General features: G+C 40.8%; 1 protein-coding gene across 7 annotated transcripts; it reads right to left on the bottom strand.

Annotated features, from left to right (window-relative positions):
• Positions 1–4,313: 4,313 nt before the first annotated feature.
• Positions 4,314–20,842, bottom strand: LOC310990584 (transportin-2-like). Of its 7 annotated transcripts, none has more exons than XM_083978018.1 (26): positions 20,758–20,842; positions 18,700–18,799; positions 18,232–18,307; positions 16,982–17,131; positions 16,649–16,755; positions 15,610–15,743; positions 14,842–14,923; positions 14,613–14,735; positions 14,277–14,395; positions 14,098–14,158; positions 13,742–13,913; positions 12,999–13,151; positions 11,709–11,934; positions 11,394–11,565; positions 10,721–10,807; positions 10,508–10,615; positions 10,246–10,404; positions 10,045–10,132; positions 9,763–9,861; positions 9,163–9,198; positions 8,395–8,490; positions 8,220–8,295; positions 7,590–7,689; positions 7,410–7,484; positions 4,681–4,828; positions 4,314–4,449 (listed from the first exon to the last, which is right to left on the bottom strand). In XM_083978018.1, exons 2-25 carry the CDS (start codon positions 18,796–18,798, stop codon positions 4,721–4,723), a joined length of 2,706 nt encoding a protein of 901 aa, XP_083834144.1. In that variant the 5' UTR covers position 18,799; positions 20,758–20,842; the 3' UTR covers positions 4,314–4,449; positions 4,681–4,720. The 7 variants fall into 7 exon arrangements, with proteins under 7 accessions (XP_083834144.1, XP_083834142.1, XP_083834143.1 ...); XM_083978016.1 differs by having other exon boundaries at positions 20,711–20,828; XM_083978017.1 differs by lacking the exon at positions 20,758–20,842 and adding an exon at positions 20,313–20,655.
• Between the last annotated feature and the right edge of the window lie 375 nt (positions 20,843–21,217).

The following is a 21,217-nucleotide window of genomic DNA, read 5'->3' as shown; positions in this document are numbered from 1 at the left end:
CGACGTTATTAATCTATAAATTACCTCTGAAAAAGAAAACTACCGGCACGGTTTAACAAGCGGCGTCCCTAGCAACGGCCCGGTTACGTGGTGCTGGTACTGCGGTTGATGAGGGGCAGCTGAGCTGTCTGCTGCCTGTGTTGTGGTTGTGTCCCGAGAGCAGCCCACGTGAATTTGTTGCCGTCGTCAGTATCGGTACCGGTACAATCATCGTTGCTGGTGCCGAGCAAAGTGTGTTTTGTGTGTCGTCAGAGCTCTGGAGGGGAGGCTGGCTGGCTGCCCAGCACAGGACACTAATAATAATAGCCTATAATATAATAATATATACCCTTAAAAAAAACTCCTTAAATAAAGACCGGATCTACATATTTATCATGTCTGACATTTGTTACAAACAAATCCCGTGAAATAGCTTGACATTTGAGCGAATTATGATCACTTTTACATCATACCTCTATGGAAGTAATGCACTGTAGGAGTGAGTAGTCCTGTTCCAAGATGGCCGCCCTGTAGGCACGTCGCTCTAGTGGAAGGCAGCAGTCAATGCGGCGTCTATGTATATATGTCTATGGTTTCCTCCGATAATATAATACATCCATGGTTTCCTCATCTCAGGATTTATAACAAACATTTATGACAGCAGCATAAAGCATTATAGGGATATCAGATTATATTCTAAATGTAAAGGCCAACATTTATTCATTTTCGATTTCCAGATCTCAAGATTTTCTTAAACAAAACTTTTGTTTGCCCGTTTTTCAGTGTTGCCGAGTCAGTGCATTTGTGCAAGTTGTGTAAAGTTTGTATATGATCAACTAACATTAAAGATTTAAAAAAAAAAAAAAGTTAAGCTCAGCAGCAGAAATACATATTTATCCCTTGCATGGCCCTCTTAAGTATAATGGCAACCTGGGTTTGATTCCATTCCTTCAAACTTTTTACTCTTGATTTACCAGTACCACTTTTTTTGTATTACTGGATGGATATTCATTCAACTTAAAGAATGCATTCATATTATCCCCTCATGTTATATACATTATAAATGCACAAGAATGAATTTGAGTTATGTTTGAATGAGATGGTATCTCAGTAATGTCTTACTCGGGTGCACTGAATCATATTAAAATGTGACCAATTCATTGGCAAAGGAGAAGTCAAGGGGAAGCAAGTGTCTAAAAATTTACATTGTTGTCTGATTAAAATGAATCAGGTTTTAAAGCAGAAGTGATATAAATAAATATATCACTTACTTCTGCTTTAAGGCTAAAGCCTTAAACACATTAATGAACACAAAGTTGATCACACAGAATACAAAAAATTCACTCGATGACTCAAAGCTTAATAGAAAAAAACTTTATTTTCCCCTATTCACAAAAATTAAATAAAAAGGGATAAATCCCACCTGCACCACAGTTCAGCGAAATAAAGGTACTACATCAAATTCAATTGCCAGCCTTGATATCAGATTGAAACAAGTTATGAATTAGTTTTCCACATTCTTCCCTAAGGTATGCACCAAGCACCGACTCTCCTTCAGTCCAACCACAACTTTAACATAATCAAATGGTCCGCTATAAAACAACGAAAACAAAATATTCTTTAAATAAAAAGAATAAAAATGAAAAAAAAAAAAAAAAACTTTTAAAGTCCAAAACAATTTGTGCGCTGGGGCACAAAAAAATTAAAAAATAAATCAACAATAAAAAAATAAAAAAACAAAATAAATAAATAAAAACAAAACTGTCACATGTGCATCAAAATAAAAAATTAAAATAAAAAACAAAAACAAAGAAAAAACCAACTTGTGGACAACTTGCATTCAAATTTACTTCTGTAGATAGCTTAGTGTATCACAACATGGCGAGGAGTGGTAAAGCCTAAACTTTTGACCAATTCTTTGTGGCACAGGAGCGTCATCCCTCTGAAACATTCGTGTAATGAATGCCTCACCAGCTGCTGCTCCTAGAACATCTGTCCAGCCTCTGACGGATGAGCGGCCAGCTCACATCTGAACACTCGCCTGCCAGTTACCCCTGGACAGGACGCCATCATTATTAATCTGTGGGGCGTTTCCGCTTGGAAAAAGTGGTCAGGGATTCAAAAACACTTGCCTCAACATCGACAAACTTTGTGCTACAATAAACTCAAAAATCTGTCACATTTGTTGATCACACGTCACTGCTGATGCTACAAAATACATGCTGTAGAAGTGACCTGATATTCAGAAAAATGCTTTTGCTTTGATTGCGTCAGACACAAATAGATCAGTATCAGTATCTTCCATGAGTGAAAATCTTGATGTTATGAGCTTGAAACACCCTGACAAACTGATGACGTTAACTGGCAGGCAAATATCGATTCTCCCACTGGCCACATCAACCCAGGCATGAAACTACGCCCCCCCACTTAACTTTAGAGTAGGGCTGGTGCAAAGTTACATCTAAGCAGTACTCGCGTACACACCGTTATACTAAAACACCAACAGGCAAACAGCCATACACACTTACATTACAACCGTCCACTATGGACAATGACTAAAAAGATAAAGCTGGATAAAGACCACCACTCTCTCACGTAAGCTAACCAGTGTCAGGGGAGAACTATTAGGACTCAGAGTCAGTGTATTCCCAGGCATAACCTACACAGTATCATCGGGTGAAGATATGGTAACAACAATCACTAGTTTTATCACGAGCTGGAGAAGTACCTTATTAGTCCAGCAGCGAATTGTGTTGCCATTGACAAAGCTCTTATAAGGTAGATCCCTCCAAAAGGGACCCATTATAAAATGACTAAAAAAAGGGAGCAAGACTCACTGAAAAGCATGCAGTGTTCATGACGAGGAGAAGCTTCGACGGCTCAAAAACGGCCACTATTTAACAGAAAGCTCTGATTAAAGAGACGGGGACATCCTTAAACACAGATATGGATTGACAGGCGCACTGGGACATGGGTCCAAAATACTGTCATTAAGATGGTTCCCTCTTAAATCCTATTCAATCCATTTTAGAAGGCGCTACATTATAAAACTATGTTGAGGCCTCAAGTCTTACCTAGTCATTTTTACCATTGCTTAACATTATCAACATTACGCTTACTTTAGCAAGCCATTAACAGTCCTAAAATCACTTATCAAAAAAACTATATCTCAAGATCAGTATATCATTACTGTATGTCTTACATGTGAAATTCTAAATTTCTTACAAAAGAAAAAAGTGCATTTATATCAGTAAGAACCAATTCATTCTTGGTGATGTCCTATCGCTCTCATTAAGTCCGTTTTGTAAATACTCTAAAAAAACAAACAAAAAACAAAGCAGCAGCAGCACAAAGGACTCTCAACTTTGCGTACAGTATTTGAACTCTTCTTGCAGTGAGTGATTCTCCAAACAATCAGACATGAGCCGACTTCCTGTATTGATCTACCTATAGTTGGTCGTCATACACACAGCCTCCATTAAAACTAAGGACATTGATTAGATGATGGGTTTGAATGGAGGACAAAGAGAACTAAGCACTTGACGGCCTCGGGTGATGGCAGCCTCCGCCTACTGACGACAACCAACGCGATAAACCAAGAGAGCGACGAGACAAGACATTCACTCGAACATGCGTCACTTTAGGAGGTGATCATTATGCCATGCAACGACTTGGTACTGTGGTGGTAAAACCTTAGGACAGACCTACTGCATCTTCTTTGCCTCAAACAAGGAAGAAAAAGAAACCTATGATTCGAGAGGAATTCAGCAACCAAGGGAAGAGGAGGGAAATTAAATTCAGCTAAATGTACATGTGAAAAGAGAATAAGACCCATGTATATGCACACCAAATGTTTATGCACCTTTGCCGGAAAAGGTGCAAAAAAATAAAGAAATTTGTGCACATTTCCTGCATTATTACATATTAAAAGCATGTTTGTTTTTTGTTAAGCCTCTGGCACGAGCCTGTTTAAACACATCTACATCTGTGAGTCTTTCTACTGACTACGTGCATTGTGGTATTTGGGACTGTGGCACCCTATGCTGGTTCAGATAATTCCTTATTATGTACCTATCTGCCACCCCCCCTCCCCTCCCAGCCGTAATCTATCTTAACAGAATAATCAAATCGAGGAGGGGGAGGTCGAAGCCAGCCCCTGTTTTCTTTTTTGTTTTTTTGCCCTCATCTATCAAGGATCCCTGCGGTGCTGTTGGCGAAAGTCACTTATGAGTGTGTTTGGATTTAGTGAGGCGTTTAATCCGAGAGGTATATGTATATCCCCAGTTTGCCCTCCCACACCCACCACCCTCCTCCCACCCTCCCTCACAGAGACACACAGGGCGCGGGGGGGAAAGGGGGCCAATCCGCTGAATGGAGGGTCAAGGCCAGTCACATCCCCTCCAGCTCTGGTTTCTCCCCCGTGATCTGGGCAGTGCAATGATTTCCCCAGTTACCCTCCCCTACATTAACCTGAGAAAGAGAGAGAGGGACGGAGAAAAGAGTTTTAAAATCACATTATACAGCAACAACAACATTTTTTAAAAGAAGCACATCATGGCTCGACTAGATTCTGGATCAGAAGATGTGTTTGGGAACAAAATGTATCATTGTGTATCAATGAGCTGGGTGTGTCATCATTTCCAGAAGTTGGGGGTGAGGGGGTACTTGAGGTAAATGTGCATTTGTGACGTAGAGACGTACCTAACAGGTTGATGTCCTGTGTGGACATGGGGAAGTTGGGTTAGACGCCGTAGCAGGCCGACAGGCGCTCCTTCAAAAGGGGAGGGAACTGCTCAGAGAACTGCTGCCAGTTCTCTTCCCCGACCTGGTCCTTGAAGCCATGAAGGATCTGCAAGGAAATGCAACAAACAAAATCCATCATGATCCACACGTAGCCACATGCTGTTTATCTGCTAAAACCTGTTTAAAGCTTTCCTTTCTAGGAAAATACATTTGCAGTTTATACTGATTACAGCAGTGGTTCTCAAACTTTTTTTTTTCAAGGAGCCTGAATTGATACAAATTAGACCACGGACCCCCATTGGACAAAATTTTGAAGCAAACAGAAAAACACAAATATTTGTTCTGAGACTGAAGAACGTTCCTTTTTTAATCAATGTACAGCACGTTCAAATTCAATTCAATGGCTGAATGAATTTTTGGAAATATTGTAAAGAAATTTTTGGAAAAAGTGGTACAATTTCTACAAAAACGTTTAAACATTTCAAGAAAAAAGTGGTAAAAATTCTCAAAAAAAGGTTTTAATAAAATTCTAGAAAAGGGGGGTTACATTTCTATAAGAGAAGTAAAAATACTAATAAAAGTGGTAAAAAAAAAAAAACACTTTGAGAGCCATTGGATTACAGGCTTCAAGAAAATCTCTTCTAAAAATAGATTTAGCAGCTGTATGCTATGGAAAGCCGTTTTAGTCATAATGAAATAAATTAATAAATGCATAAATAAATAAATATAGCCATGAAATGAGTCCCGATTTAAATAAATAGGATGATAAATAGATATGAAATATAAATACATATATTTTTATTTTAAAAACAACATTTTTATTTTTCCAGGAGACTTTTGTTTTCTAACGCCTCATTTATTTATTTCCAGATACTTTTATTTCCTAATGTCACATTTATTTATTTCCGGTTACTTTTATTTCATAACGTCACATTTATTTATTTCTGGGGACTTTTATTTCATAGCATCACATTTATTTATTTCCGGCGACTTTTATTTCATAACGTCACATTTATTTCACTCTCTTTTATTTCATGCTGCAATATTCAAATGAGGGGGCGGTGTTATCTGGACCCTTTCAGAGTAAAACATCACAGGACGGTCTATTCACCTTATTTTGCGCTGGATCTAGTGTGTGGAAGTGCTGTTGTTGTGAATTGTTGAACAATCCACTTCCCTATCCACTTCGCTATGTGTTAGTAGCCTACTGGTACTCTGGTTGAGAAGAACAAGTACTACGTTTACGTGTCTGCTCTGCTCTTTCCCAGAGAAGCAGTAGCTTACGTGAATTTGTCATTACCGGTCCCGTTGCTGTCGGACCGCAGTAGCCGTCATCGTTGTCGCCGGTAGCAGTGCGTAGCAGCTCCAGAGAGCTCGGGTGATTGATAGCGTCGTCATCACTGGTGGATGTAGGCTATCGACGATTGATATCAACTATTGTGTCAACGTTTACAATTTTTTCTACACGTGTAACCTGGGCTTCTAACCGACGTGTACACTGGAGATTATGATCTCTTTCTATCGCGGGGGAGGGGGGGTCGCTGTGGTCTGGACTGTCTGCTCTTTACCCAGTTGCTGTGGCAGGGACATAATGCTAGACATAGCTAGCTGGTTAGCTACGCAGCACATAAGCATGGATGTATTATATTAACACATAAGGCAGAGAGATGTGTAACAACAACAGAAACTAGAAAAACGGAATATGTTTAAAACACTATTCTCCTCCCCAAGTTATTGATCAAGTTGCTGAGTAGCCGTCAACAATTCACAACAACTCACAACAACAGCACTTCCGCACACTAGATCCAGCGCAAAATAAGGTGAATATTCAGGCCGTCCTGTGATGTTTTAGGCCTACTCTGAAAGGGTCCAGATAACACCGCCCCCTAATTTGAATATTGCAGCATGAAATAAAAGAGAGTGAAATAAATGTGACGTTATGAAATAAAAGTCGCCGGAAATAAATAAATGTGATGCTATGAAATAAAAGTCCCCAGAAATAAATAAATGTGACGTTATGAAATAAAAGTAACCGGAAATAAATAAATGTGACATTAGGAAATAAAAGTATCTGGAAATAAATAAATGAGGCGTTAGAAAATAAAAGTCACCTGGAAAAATAAAAATGTTGTTTTTAAAATAAAAATATATGTATTTATATTTCATTTATATCTATTTATCATCCTATTTATTTAAATCGGGACTCATTTCATGGCTATATTTATTTATTTATGCATTTATTAATTTATTTCATTATGACTAAAATGGCTTTCCATAGTATGCTGGCTTGCCACTTAAATATAAATATGTCTATAATATATAAATATATATATAAAATCCATGTTTCCTGATGACATGAAATGTCAAAGTAAAATTGTCTCAAACACACACACTTGATGGCCACATGTTATATTTTACTAAAAGCCTTGTACAAGTGATGCTGAATGATGATTTGTGCTGACCTAAATGTCAAAATTGCTATTAAAAATGGGAGTGTAATTGTGTCTACATGCAAACTCCAGCCACACTTCTCAGACTCAAAAATCATCCACACTTGATAATCGGATTTCGAATGTCTGATTGAATGATCATCACAGAGTGTGGGGAGCGTGCAGCAGACACAGAGAGGACCTCGTAATGACAAACACTAGTCATCTAAAAAAGCACAGGTGAAGCACTTTACTCACTTTATAAAACATGTCTCTCAGGTCGTCCTTGGGGTTGACCCAGGAAGCCACAGCATCACAGAAGAAAATGAAGTCCTGCACAGAGAAGTCTTGTTACTTTATCACACAAAAGATGCAGAGCGCACCATGTTACGTAACCCCCCCCGCAGACACCAACAGTTATAACCCACGTCAACTGACCTGCACCACTCCCGCAGGGTTGACTCCAATCATTACACAGATTCCCCTGAAGGCCGAGTCCTTCTCCTCATTATCTCTGATATTCCTCAGTGATGTGCACCTGACGACAAGGAGCCAATAAAGCAAAGTATTTACTTATTGCTCCTTTTTAATGTTGTTAAATAACATGAGTTCAAGCATTGTGCTGTATCTGGATCAGAAGATGTGTTTGGGAACAAAATGTATCATTTTGTATCAATGAGCTGGGTGTGTCATCATTTCCAGATACTGAGCACTTGCTTTAACCGATGGGAAACGTTTTTTTTTTAAAAGAAGGAAAAAGGTAAATAGTGACAGGGTTCGATTCCACCAGTGGCTCCTTGCTGCATGTCATTCCCCCTTTCCTTGTCTCTCTACAGATGTCCTGTCAATTTAAGGCCTAAAAGCCCCAAAAATATACTTTAACAAAGAATAAAATAATAACCTTATGCTTTGAGGAAAGAATTACATTTCTATCCTATGGTTTTTTCCTCCCTTTAGCTTATAGTTTATTTGTATAAAGTGCAAGAGGAGGGACCTCTGTGGTCAGTCTGCAATATAAAAAGAAGATTTCATGATATCCAGATATTAAAAGTCCACACAGTGACTCACCATGGTCTAATGAAATGCTGCAGCTGAGGTGCCACTTCCTGGGGACAGACATAGCCCAGTCTGCCGATTGTAATGGCTGCACACGGAGACAAGAGGGAACACTTCGGCTTAACACACTAGTGACCATCGGATGATGCCAAAACATATACTGTGCATGCAAGAGTTGTGTGTGTACCTGTGTTTTCCAGCAGGGTCTTGGGTGTGTTGGGTCTATTGATGATCTCCACCAGGTGCGGCAGGACCAAGCCCACGTACGGCTGCATCTCTGCACCTGGAGATGGCATAGCGCGGAGAAAGAGCACATCAAATACCCCGAGGGTCATCTGTACCGTGGATGTGTCACGGTCACAATGCTACCGTTTGCTCTATGACGCCACAGAGAAAAACATGAACATAGACTGAACTCTGATCCATGACTGAACAAGTGACGTTCAGGATCTTTTCTTCCAAGTTTAAAAGGTTCACCACGCACAAAATAATGATTAAAGCCAGTAAGATATATTCTGTGTTAAGTCTTTGTGATGTGATGTGATATTATATAATTCAACAAATTGTGTGTCTTACCCACAAGACCAATACTATAATTAACCCTAAGAGGTGTAACAACATCCCTTTACAACAAAAATACATATCGCAACACACAGTTTTTAATGAACCTTTCACACTAAGTTTCTTTTGACACAGTTTATTGTAGCATGGGCAACACTCTGAACAAAAGCCTCCATTCAACCCTCAAGAAAGTTATTATTGTTATATTGGGGCCTACAACTTCAAAAGCATTGTGTTGATGCAGAGAAATCAATGAGGAGTTGGCGTTACCAAGATAATGGTACCTTCTGATAGTTTGTGTTGAGGCGAATCTCATATGTGAAAGAAAAATCTCATTTAATTTTGCATTCTTTGGTCTGAAAGACGACTCGTTTGCTCGTACCCCTACGCTCACCTGGACAATCCCCTGTCTGCTGCTTGACCCCTGTGCCTGTAAGAATATCACAGTGTCACTGGGCTGTCTGGGTCACTTGCGACGGCTAGCCGGGTAAACATGCACACACACGTTCACGCAATGCACAGGCTGCACGAAGTTGGCTCTGACAGGACGCCATCTCGTTATATTAGTATTTAGACAGACCCACTTTCACCATCAGGCAAGGTTACCTTAAATCTCTATTATTGTCTGAAAAACATCTGTATACACCTGCAGCTTTATGTTCTATCAATCGCCAAGAACACGGTTAATGCTGAAGGTAAAGACAGTGTGGTTTGTACAGACCTGCAGGGTGGTCCTGCAACTGTTACACTAAGATCACACACGGGCTTGCACACACTAAAAACCTGCACACTCATGACATGCTGAACTGTGCCACACGGAGAATTTAAAAAAAAAATCACACACGGTTTGCAGTATCTGGATCAGAAGATGTGTTTGGGAACAAAATGTATCATTTTGTGTCAATGAGCTGGGTGTTTCATCATATCCAGATACTGAGAGTCTGTTTAAACAAAAGAAAAAGGCATAAAGTATAAGTATGATTTGCTTTCTCACCCATTTGCATGGAGATCTCCCCAATGGCCCAGGTGGCATTGTTACACACAGAGATAAACTCTGGGTTTAGGTTGAGCCCCAGAATCGGCATGAACTCAGCTGGGATGGAGAAAATAAGACACACTGGTTACAGTTCAGTCACTTACAGTTTCATCTTCCATGGGTAAAAAACTCTGTGGCTACATCAAGTATCTCTGAGTCAATCCTGGGTGTTCCCTGATAGCTGGATACAAGAGGACAGGTTATGTAATCTTAGTCTGTGCTCTGATAAAGCAGACTCACCGATACAAGGCTTCACGTGGAGGAAGCAGGCCTTGGTTAGATCACCCAGCAGAGCAAAAGAGCTTTGCCTCACTTCAGGCATAGTGTCCTAAAAAAAAAACACAACACAACCACCTTTGTGTTATACTTGAACAGTCGCGTGTCAGGGTTCGAAGGGAGCATCCTGGATGTGTGGAAAGAAACCACAAAACACACACACACCTGCATGCACTGGAAAAGTAGAGTCATGATGTTGGAGCGGGCCACGAGCTGTTCCACATTACCGCCCAAACCCTCTGCCAAGCCGCTCAGCAGATCTAGAGCCACGATCATAAAATCCTTATCAGGAGCCTCGTACTGGTCTGGGTGCTGGTTGTACATCTGTGCAGGGAAGGACAGACAAGTCTGAATGTCTCCTGTTCACCTCCGACAGCGGCAATGCTTAACGCAGGCAACACATTCGTTTTGTGTGGGTGTTTCTCACCATAGCCTGAGCTAGTGTCTTCTGGACTAGTGTGACACAACGCTGATAGACAGGCTCACAGTAAGGCAGGAAGCCGCTCTGCAGCGCGGTGGCTACCGACGACAGACACTGGAAGAGACACAGGTGTACGTTTTGTTGAGTCTAAGCTCAGAGATGACGTGAAAAAAAAAACACTAAGCAGGACACATCACAGAAACTGCTTTAACTTCTCACCTCCAGTAATGGGAAGAGATCCTTGTCTTCATCCTTCAGCTCGTTCCACTTTGCAATAAGGGGGGGCATCAACTTCTGTATGTATTCCTGGGAAAGAATATGAAGAGCTAAGATCTCAGGGTTTTCACTTCCCTTTTCGAATGAAACAAATGCATATAAAAAAAGACTGGAAACTGCAGGAAGAAGTTGATTTTATTCTACACCTTCCTTTTTGTATTGATTAAAGGAAACCATGGTTTCAACGTTCTCATTTGAGATTTGACAAAAGCAGATTTTTAAAAAGTCAACGCTTTTCATTTAACTTTTCCTTCCCATCAAACCAAAGCTAAAAACAAACAAAAAGTAAAATAAAACTGTGAATAACGTCGATGGGGTGCAGTATCTGGATCAGAAGATGTGTTTGGGAACAAAATGTATCATTTTGTGTCAATGAGCTGGGTGTTTCATCATATCCAGATACTGAGAGCCCGTTCCCATTTGTTCCAAAAGAAAAAGACATCAACAAGTACAAGTACAAGTTGCTTACTCGCCCATTTGCATGGAGAGCTCATAAATGCAAAAGCAAACATACTATGTGCAAACACAACATGTATTTTTATTACATGCAAATACAAGATGTGTTTGCATGTAATAAAAAGAAACAGAGTGCAGGTTAAGTTTCTCAGGCACTTACAGGCTGGTTGAGGTGGTGACCCACTGAGTCTGCCAAAGTCCCGATGGCATCGTAGAGGATCAGGAGATTCTTGTGCTGGTACTTCCCGAAGGCAAAGACCAGGGTGTCCAGGATGAAGCTCAGGTAGGGAACCAGCTCTGTGCACGCCTCCTCCTCCAGGGTGGCAAACGCACTGACAGAAAACCAGAATGGAGGACGTATTACTAATCAATTTAAACGTCTACTTCTTATAACAGATGGATCATTAATACAGGAGGTAGATGAGGACGAAGCGTCGTTATTAAATCAATGAGTGGGGATTGTGAAGCTGCTCACCTGCAGGCGGCCTCTTGCACCCTCTTGTTGCCATCCAGGATGCGTTTCAGAAGCTCTGTCATGAGGGGTTTGAGGTAGGAGTCTGGGGGCTGGGAGACCACCCAGTGTGCATAGCGACTCAGGGTCCAACAGGCGATGGAGCGCACCAGGGCCTTCTTGTCGCACAGACACTGGATGAGGTGGGGGATGAGCTCCGGCAGGTAGGGCACCATGCCCTGCATGCAGCCTGCCGAGTTGGGAGGAGGGGCAGCAGCATTGTTATGATCATTCCTCCCTTTTTAGTCTTCATATGATTATTATGTATTGTTGGCTATTTTATTTGTTCTCTGCCCTGTTGGTGGCCTGTTTTCTGAGCTGTTGTTCATATTACAGGGAGAATTACAGGGGCACGGGACAATTATTACAGACTGAACTACTTTTGGTATGTAATATATGACAATGTTAATTTTTACACTACAACTACAACTTCTCAGTTAAAAATGATTTACCGTTATCTCTACTGTAACATGCAGAGGTATACTTTGCATCCCCAACTACATGGGCCTTACCAAGCTGTGCTATGCCACAGATTTTCAGTGTATAATTATCTATTTTTTTTTTTTTTTTAAACTACAGACTGGAAACTCCAGGAAGAAAAATCTGCAAGTTGCTTTAATTGTACACCTTCCTTTTTGTATTGATTACAGGAAACCATGGTTTCACCGTTCTCATTTGAGATTTGACAAAAGCAGATATTTAAAAGTCAACCCTTTTCATTTAACTTTTCCTTGAGCAAAGTTGCCATCAAACAAAAAGTAAAATAAAACTGTGAATAACGACTAAGTCGCAGTCGATGGGGTGCAGTATCTGGATCAGAAGATGTGTTTGGGAACAAAATGTATCATTTTGTGTCAATGAGCTGGGTGTTTCATCATATCCAGACTGCTCAACATCCGAGAGTTTAAACCTGACAACTGTTATCCGTTATGAAATACCAAGATGCCTACTTTAATTAAAACGTATGACAATGTTAATTTTTACACTACAACTACAACTTCTCAGTTAAAAATGATTTACCGTTATCTCTACTGTAACATGCAGAGGTATACTTTGCATCCCCAACTACATGGGCCTTACCAAGCTGTGCTATGCCACAGATTTTCAGTGTATAATTATCTATTTTTTAAGGTCTGTGTTAGTACAAAAGCAATTCATCTAGTCAGACATTCAACCATGACCATCAGCTGCAGCTTGTAACTTGTAGCTTTCCAATAACAAAATCAGTCAGAGTTCCTGTTCACTGAGTCCCACCTTCAGCTATGGCACCCAATACCAGGATGCCCGACTCCTTGATGACCCAGTCGGGGTGGAAGAGCAGGCCTTTGAGGAGCGGCAGGAGGTGGGGGAGCAGGTCATCTCGGAAAACATTAGCCAGCACATCCAGGGCTGCGGCCGAACACTTCCCTACATCAAAAAGAAAACCCCGTTAATGTTGTTGTTTTACAAGTGACCTGAGAGTAGATGTTTGAGATTACTAAAAGCTAACCGTGCTTTAAAAAAAAAAAACTACAGACTGGAAACTGCAGGAAGAAAAATCTGCAAGTTGCTTTTATTCTACACCTTCCTTTTTGTATTGATTACAGGAAACCATGGTTTCACCGTTTTCATTTGAGATTTGACAAAAGCAGATATTTAAAAGTCAACCCTTTTCATGCCATCAAACAAAAAGTAAAATAAAACTGTGAATAATGAATAAGTCACAGTAGATGGGGTGCAGTATCTGGATCAGAAGATGTGTTTGGGAACAAAATGTATCATTTTGTGTCAATGAGCTGGGTGTTTCATCATATCCAGACTGCTCAACATCCGAGAGTTTAAACCTGACAACTGTTATCCGTTATGAAATACCTAGATGCCTACTTTAATTAAAACGTATGACAACCTCAAGCAAACATGCAAATGTAGCTATGATAAGGAAAACGTAAAACAAATGAATTTAGACTCAGAGTCTGAGTACAAGACCGTGCGCGCAGCTGCATCTGTCCTCCACTTACGCAGATTCCAGTCCGACAGTGTGTCATCGTCGTCGTCGTCATCATCCTCGATGTCCTCGCCCACCTCACCCTCCCCTCCTTCGTGCTGCAAAGTGACAGTGCGCGACTTGTGGAAACGGGGCTTGATGTCCTGATCGCTGTCTGGTACCGCCTCGTCCTCCTCCACATCACCCTGGACGGACGCACAGTTTTAGTTTTAGTTTAGCCTTCATCATACATGTGTATTAATTCAGACAGATTTATACCAGAACCAGGAACGTGTTTAATTATAATTTTCCTCCACTTAACAATTTGATTTGTGTGTAAAAAGGCATATTTCTGTAGAAAAAGAAAAAAAACAAAAAACAAATGCTCACCTTTAACAGGATGATGTCGATCTCTGAGTACTTCATCCCATTTACCAGGATAGGTGTCAGTCTGTATTGACAGAGAGGATGACAAGTTGATGTGAAGGTTATCGATTCTGCATCGGATGAGATCAATCTGTATCCGCTCAGGGCACAAATTACGTTGCAATAATTAATGAGCTACTCACTGCACCAGGTGTCCAGACAGCATCTCCTTACAGATGGGTTGTTCTGCTAGAGTCAGCCAAAACTCACAGGCCTCGAGAGCCACATTCTCATCAGGGTCCTGGGTCCGCTGCAACATGTACTGCAAGAGCGGGAAAAGGTTCATGTTTGAAACAATTATAGATTCAATCAAATTACATAGAAAAGAAAAATCAACTGGCAAATCTGGATCAGAAACAATAGGAACTTAAGGTATCATTGTATGTCAATGAGCTGGGTTTGTCATCATTTCCAGATGCAAAAGGCTAATTCATTTGGAGAAAAAAAAAAAAAAGGTGTGGGGTAAGGAGCTGTCTCACCTGGATGATGCTGTGCATGTGGGGGATGAGGCGGTCGATGCGGACCTCCAGTAGCATGACTAGGGCCCGGCACACGTTCTTACGCACCTCAGAGTCTTCATCTGCCGCCAGCGCAAACAGGCTCTGGTTGGGGAGGAGGAGGGGGAAAAAAATCAAGATTGTGGGATCAATGACTTATCGGATGGACGAGGGGAAAGACGTGTCCTCGGTGTTCAAACGCGCAACTCACCTCTATGAAAGTGTCGATGTGGTCCATTAGAGCCTGGGCTCTGCCGATGATGAACTGGTTCACACAGGCGATGGCATGGGACCTGCAGAGATGACAAAGAGTGTGAAAAACTCCTACAGGCAGCAACATCTGGCTGAATCTCACATTTAAGTATGGCACTCCTGCTGGTTAATATGCAACTAAACTTAAAACGATGTTGTAATCATTTTATTACCCATCCAAATTAGTCACAAAGGAAACCTGAACTCAAAGGTGTGGCTGTTAAATAGAGATTTGGCCATGCGCATGTAAGGAGCAGTAATGTTATGATCATGATAAGATGATATCACTAGTTAATAACTACACCATGTACATGCTCAAACTGTTGTAACAAACAACCGTGGAAACAAGAGATCCACCGTGTAACATCCCTTCTGCCAACAGATGTAGGGATACAGATGCATCACTTCTGTGCTTCTTCCTAGTTTTCCTCCACACAGCAAAAAATATATGTAGAAATGTATTTACAAAGCTTGTGCAGCTTGCTGTATGTTCCACAAGATAAATATAAAAACTTCTCACTGAATCCTGTGGGCGACTAATATAACTCGAGACACAAGGTGTAAATCAGAGTGTGGGGGAGTAAAGTGAGAATGAGATCTGAATATCTGGATCAGACAGTATGAATACGAACACCTTCACCGTCAGTCAGATGTTAGTTAATGCATCACACCCAGATGCTAATTACAGTCACATTCAAAACGACTCCTGCTCTCTTCTCCTCTGTACCTAATCTTGGGGCTGCAGTGCTTGAAGAACTGAAGGAATTTAGGTATCATAATGTTGAGGGGCCTGTTCAGAGCGTCGCTGTCCAGCAGCTCCGACGAGTCCTCGCAGATCTTCTGCAGTGCTCCAAACGAGCCCTGAGACACGGACATACACAGAGAGGCTGTCAAATCAAACGCAAACATACAGGGACACAGAGGAGAGAATGAGACTGCATCAGAGAATAAAACGAGAGAGAGCAAAAGGCACTGAATGTACGCAACACACATCCACTTTCCTCTGAATGTGTGAGGCAATAATTTTAGTCATGTATACAAAATGTGTTTCTATACAGTCAAACAAACCCCTCACAATGGATGAGTATTGATAATTGATTATTAATCATTCTATTTCTTCTATTTGTCAATTTGTCCATTTGTAAAAAGGGTAGGCATAATAAGCATGAGCTTCAGCGTACACCTTTTCTCATCTCATCCTCATTCTTATCCCTCACTGGATTATGTTTGGTAAATCTATATATTTTGTTGGGGTGGATACTGAATGCTAAACAGTAAATAAACGGCAATGATTTGTCACTGTAATAACGAACAGGACTTCAGATGTTGCTGCATGAACAACAAAAATGAAACTTGACCTAATCTCTCTGTAAGATTCAGAGGTGCTACCTCAGCCTCAAGTACACCTGCCCTGAACCGTCTTATAATATTGCTGATATGCTACTTATATAAGCAAATTAGTTTTTCAAAGTGTCATAAAACTATAAAACAAAAACCCTATCCTGCTCATGTCTGATTCTACATCCTAATAGCGAATAAATATCATTTGGTCATCTGCTTTTTCTCTTACAACATACAACATATGACTGACATCTCCCTGTACGTTTTGTTGCATCTGCCCGGGTGGTTCACTTTGTGGACTTTAGTAATTCTCAACATATCTACTCCCACATTCTTTTCATTGACTGTTGAGGACATAAACGACAGTGGCAGTCCAGCTTTACATAACATAGAAAGAATGGAAGTAGACTGGGGTATGTGCAGACCTCACAGGTGTTGTAGTCCTCTGAGTTGAGCAGGTTGCAGAGCTGGGGCAGCAGCTCGGGCCATGTCTGTAGCTCTCCCTTGGAGGCAATAGTTGTGATCAGGATGCCTAGAGGAGAGAGAGGGGTTTGGGGGGAGCAGAAGATGACAGACTTCAGGTGGTGTTTTTTTTTTTAATTAACAGGATCACAAGATGCGCAGCAGCACTGGATCAGACAGTATGAATACAAAAACCTTCACGGGAACTCAGGTGTTTTTTTTTTTATGCATCATTTCCAGGGAGGTGGAGGGAGGAGAAAACTGGACTGGTTGTTGAATAACAGCCATAAACTCACCAATAGTGGCGCGGATGAGTGGCGAGGGGTCGCCGATGTTGTTGAGACATTCTTTCTTGATGAAGTCTGCAACAGCTGGTGGGAAGTTCTGGTAATGGGCCTTAACATTGTTCTTCAGAATCAGACCACTCAGAGAGCGGGTCGGCTCATCTGGACACACAAAAAGAAGGGTACAAAAAAGTTAAGAGGTCTCTAGTGGTCAATATGAAAGCCCCAATATAAATGTGTCAACGACCAGCATTGATTTTTGGACTTCATTTTCATTTATTAGTTTATTTGAAATGGGACTCTGCATATTCATAAACATACAAAAACTTTTATTCAATTATTTAAAGTAAATATGCCAGTTTTAGCTAGAGAGCTAATTTCTATCCATAGTCTTGAACAAATGTTAAAAAAAACTACAGACTGGAAACTGCAGGAAGAAAAATCCCCACGTTGCTTTTATTCTACACCTTCCTTTTTGTATTGATTAAAGGAAACCATGGTTTCAACGTTCTCATTTGAGATTTGACAAAATTTTTAAAAGTCGACCCTTTTCATTTAACTTTTCCTTGAGCGAAGTTGCCATCAAACCAAAGCTAAAAACAAACAAAAAGTAAAATAAAACTGAATAGCGAATAAGTCGCAGTCGATGGGGTGCAGTATCTGGATCAGAAGATGTGTTTGGGAACAAAATGTATCATTTTGTGTCAATGAGCTGGGTGTTTCATCATATCCAGACTGCTCAACATCTGAGTGTTTAAAGCTGACAACTGTATCTGTTATGAAATACCAAGATGCCTACTTTAATTAAAACGTATGACAACCTCAAGCGAACTCATGAACATACAAAAACAATCATTTGATGTAAATATGCCAGATTTAGCTAGAGAGCTAATTATCCATAGTCTTGAACAAATGTCTATTATTTTGACACTATTTAAGCTCTATTTAGCTGCTGTGTTGCATTTGTTTGTTTTGCACAATAATGTATATAAACAACTTTTTGTTTACATTAGTCAAATTGTATATTCATGTTATAGTCTGTCATGTTGGTGTGTACATGAACTTCCATGTGCTGATCTTATGTGGACAAATGGAAATATGAACATTATCAAATGTTTGGCTTTGTCAACTCTTTACCAAAGGTATGTCATATCAACTATTTCACTGTTTAACAATATGAGGAAGTTCCCAGGATATCAGACACACAGTGACACACTAAAGTCTCAAGTGTCCCTGGAAGACAGACAGATCTGGATACTCACCTTCGGTTTTGAGCCGTGTCAAGACAAAGATGAGATAATTGTTGAAGTCTGGGAACTGGTTGAGTTGTTCAAGTTTCTGGTGTAACGGTTAAGGATCATTATGACTTTGATTGCACAACTAACCTTTGTTCTCTATTCTGTGGATTACGTCAAAAAATAAAATGACATGTTTCTCATTATGGAATAACCGATGTTTTGCACATACATAATGTTTTCGGCTGCTCATCTGAGTGGCCTTTCCATCAACCCCAAATATTGTGTTTGTCATCATTTTTTTTGCATTAACTGCATTTAAGAGTTAACTGTATACTTGGGGAAAAAATATCTACATGGGCATCCAAAGAAAAATGTGACACCAGTGACGGTAACAAAACAAAGAGATCAAAATCCCTTTGCACTGCTGTAGGGCACAGTTTAATAACATGTAATTCACTATTCCCAATGTTGGATCTCAGTGTAGTAGGATACTTGTTGGACAGCTCTCTGCGTGACTGTGTTGGGCGACTGTGAGTCTTTGAGCAGCTGGAGGACCTGCTGGAGTCCCTGCTCATCTGGCTGCCACTCCATCCTGGATGAAAAATAATAATAAAAAAAAAAATCCACACATTAATGTAGTTCATTACATTTCTGTCAGTGTGTTTTGATAATATACAAGTAGTAGTGATGAAACATGGATAGGGGAAGTGGTCTCTGGATCAGACAGTATGAATACAAAAACCATCAGTGGTGGTCAGATGTTTTTTGAAATGCATCATCTCCAAAGGCCAAGAGCAGTTTGAGAAAGCAATCTAGCAGGAGCCATTGTGATAAAGATCATGCTACCAAGACCAGTTGGAGGCAGTGAGTCTGCTACACTTAACCCTGCCTTGTGTCATAAGATATGTCAATGTTGATCACTATGCAAGGCATTTTCAATCCGTCACTGTAACACTTTGCTAAAAAGGCACCCTGAATAATCTTAATAAGTTATATAAACCTCTGTACTACTTTGTTTTTTAAACTCTCTCTCTCTCTCTCAATCCATGTACCGACTAGAAGGAGAAGAATAGGCCATGGGCTGTGGACAGAGGCCGTGCACATGGTGGAGGAGTTAAGGTGGACTTCAGTTATGTGAGAGGTAAAACAAACAGCAGCGGCTGGCCTCGCAGCGCAGACATGCCAACACCTAAAATCGTCATTGGAAATCGGCTTGCAGCACAAAAAACGAGGACATTAGTCAACACGACCAGCTAAAATCTCTGTGACCCGGCTTAACCGCTCCAAGTTAATCCTACCCCCACCCCCACGCCACCCGGTCCGCCGGTGCGAGTTACGGAAACGCTTTGTGTTTCAATGTTTCTCGCTCAAATTCCTATACAGCGACGGCTGCTGCACCGCTAACCCCGGAGAGGTCGTGTTCACCTGTGGTTTGTCGACGAAGTGTCGAGGAGGGGGGGAGAAAAAGTTATCAGGATATGAGTTAGCTTTGTGAGTAGCAGCACCGCCTGTTCAGACTCGAAGCCAGGCTAAACCTCTGTATGGTGGCTTACCTTTGCTACATTAAACTGCGCCAACTGGTTAACCCATACTTTGACGGCGATTAACCGGTTAATTTATCGGCTGGGTTAACGTACGCTGCATTTCAGATGCCTGATCACAGCCGACCCGGTGCTACCGAAGTTGCCCTTCTTGCTCAGGCCTTGTCGGCAGGCAGGGCAGCTCCGGGCTGGGTGTTCCCAATGTGCCCGGCGTGAAAATAGTCGAATATATCGCCATCTGTTCTCCAAAGAAAGCCCCGCACCGAGCCATCCTTTTACAGAAATCTCATATCTGAGTGGCCATGTAAGGTATCGTGGTTAACACAACGCCGACATCCAATAATAGTTACAAAGTTGGTGAACACGTTTTTGCAAGCTGGCGTTAAGTATTTGACTGGCGAGTGCTAATGCTAATGCTACGGCTAGCGCTACTAGCCAGGCTAATGCTAACTAACGGACGCTTTGCTTTGGCCGTCGCCGTTTTTAAAACACCTGCGCTCCGATCGACGTGAAAGGTAGAACAAATGTTTCGTCGAAAATATAAGCGAAGGAATATGTACGTACAATGTCGACTTGATAGTTGGATTATCTGTACTGGGCCCGGCTCTTCTCCCCCCGCTGCTTCGTAGCGGTTCTTCTGGTTCAAATGAGCACGCCGATTGAAACTGACCTATGGCGGCTTCCGTTCAACACACTTTTTGCTAACTTCGCGAGATCTCGGGAACATGTGGCTCTCTTGCTCTCACATTTTTATGTGGTTAAGATAATGGTTATTATTAATAAAGTACCAAATAAACAGACTAGAGAAAATAAAGTAGGTCGACACGCATACATATAAAAGAAGAATAAAGTAATTATATGACGTTAAAGCAAATGTACACATTTATAAATCAGATATTATATCTACAGTTAGTCTATGTAGATGGGTGTTAATTTCTAGGTCTCAAATAAATTATAGTTACCGCAGCAAACCCCCACACACACAAGACTAGTTAGTTAACTAGCTCACGGAAAGTCACACGTGGCACGGCACCCTCTTCTTCTGCGACAGCGGTCAAATGAGTCTCCACTTCGCAGCACAGTATCACGTACTTTTGTGCGGCGCGTGTTTACACTAAGCATTACGGTAAGGACTTCAAAATAAAATGCTACATTCTAGTGAATGTACGGTAATTGCATTCCTCCAGACAGCTAATCAGTGTGTATGTATATGAATACACAAACAAATAAAAAGAAATGCGTTAAAATAAAACTTATATTAAAATTGTATACCTTCCTGTCTCCACAGACTTTTTGCACTTAGAGTGGTTTTAGGATGTTGATAACGGGGATAATGGCTGGATGTCATTATATTGTTTACCAAAGTGATTTCTAATGTTTCTGCCATATTTGTTTTTAACAATTCATTATTATTAAGTTTGACTAATTATTCACACCATATAAAATGACAAACACTTAATTTTCATTTA

Source organism: Trachurus trachurus (assembly GCF_905171665.1).
Source record: "Trachurus trachurus genome assembly, chromosome: 8".
Lineage (NCBI taxonomy): Eukaryota > Metazoa > Chordata > Actinopteri > Carangiformes > Carangidae > Trachurus > Trachurus trachurus.
The sequence above is the reverse complement of the archived record's forward strand: the minus strand, read 5'-3'. Positions and strand labels throughout refer to the sequence as shown.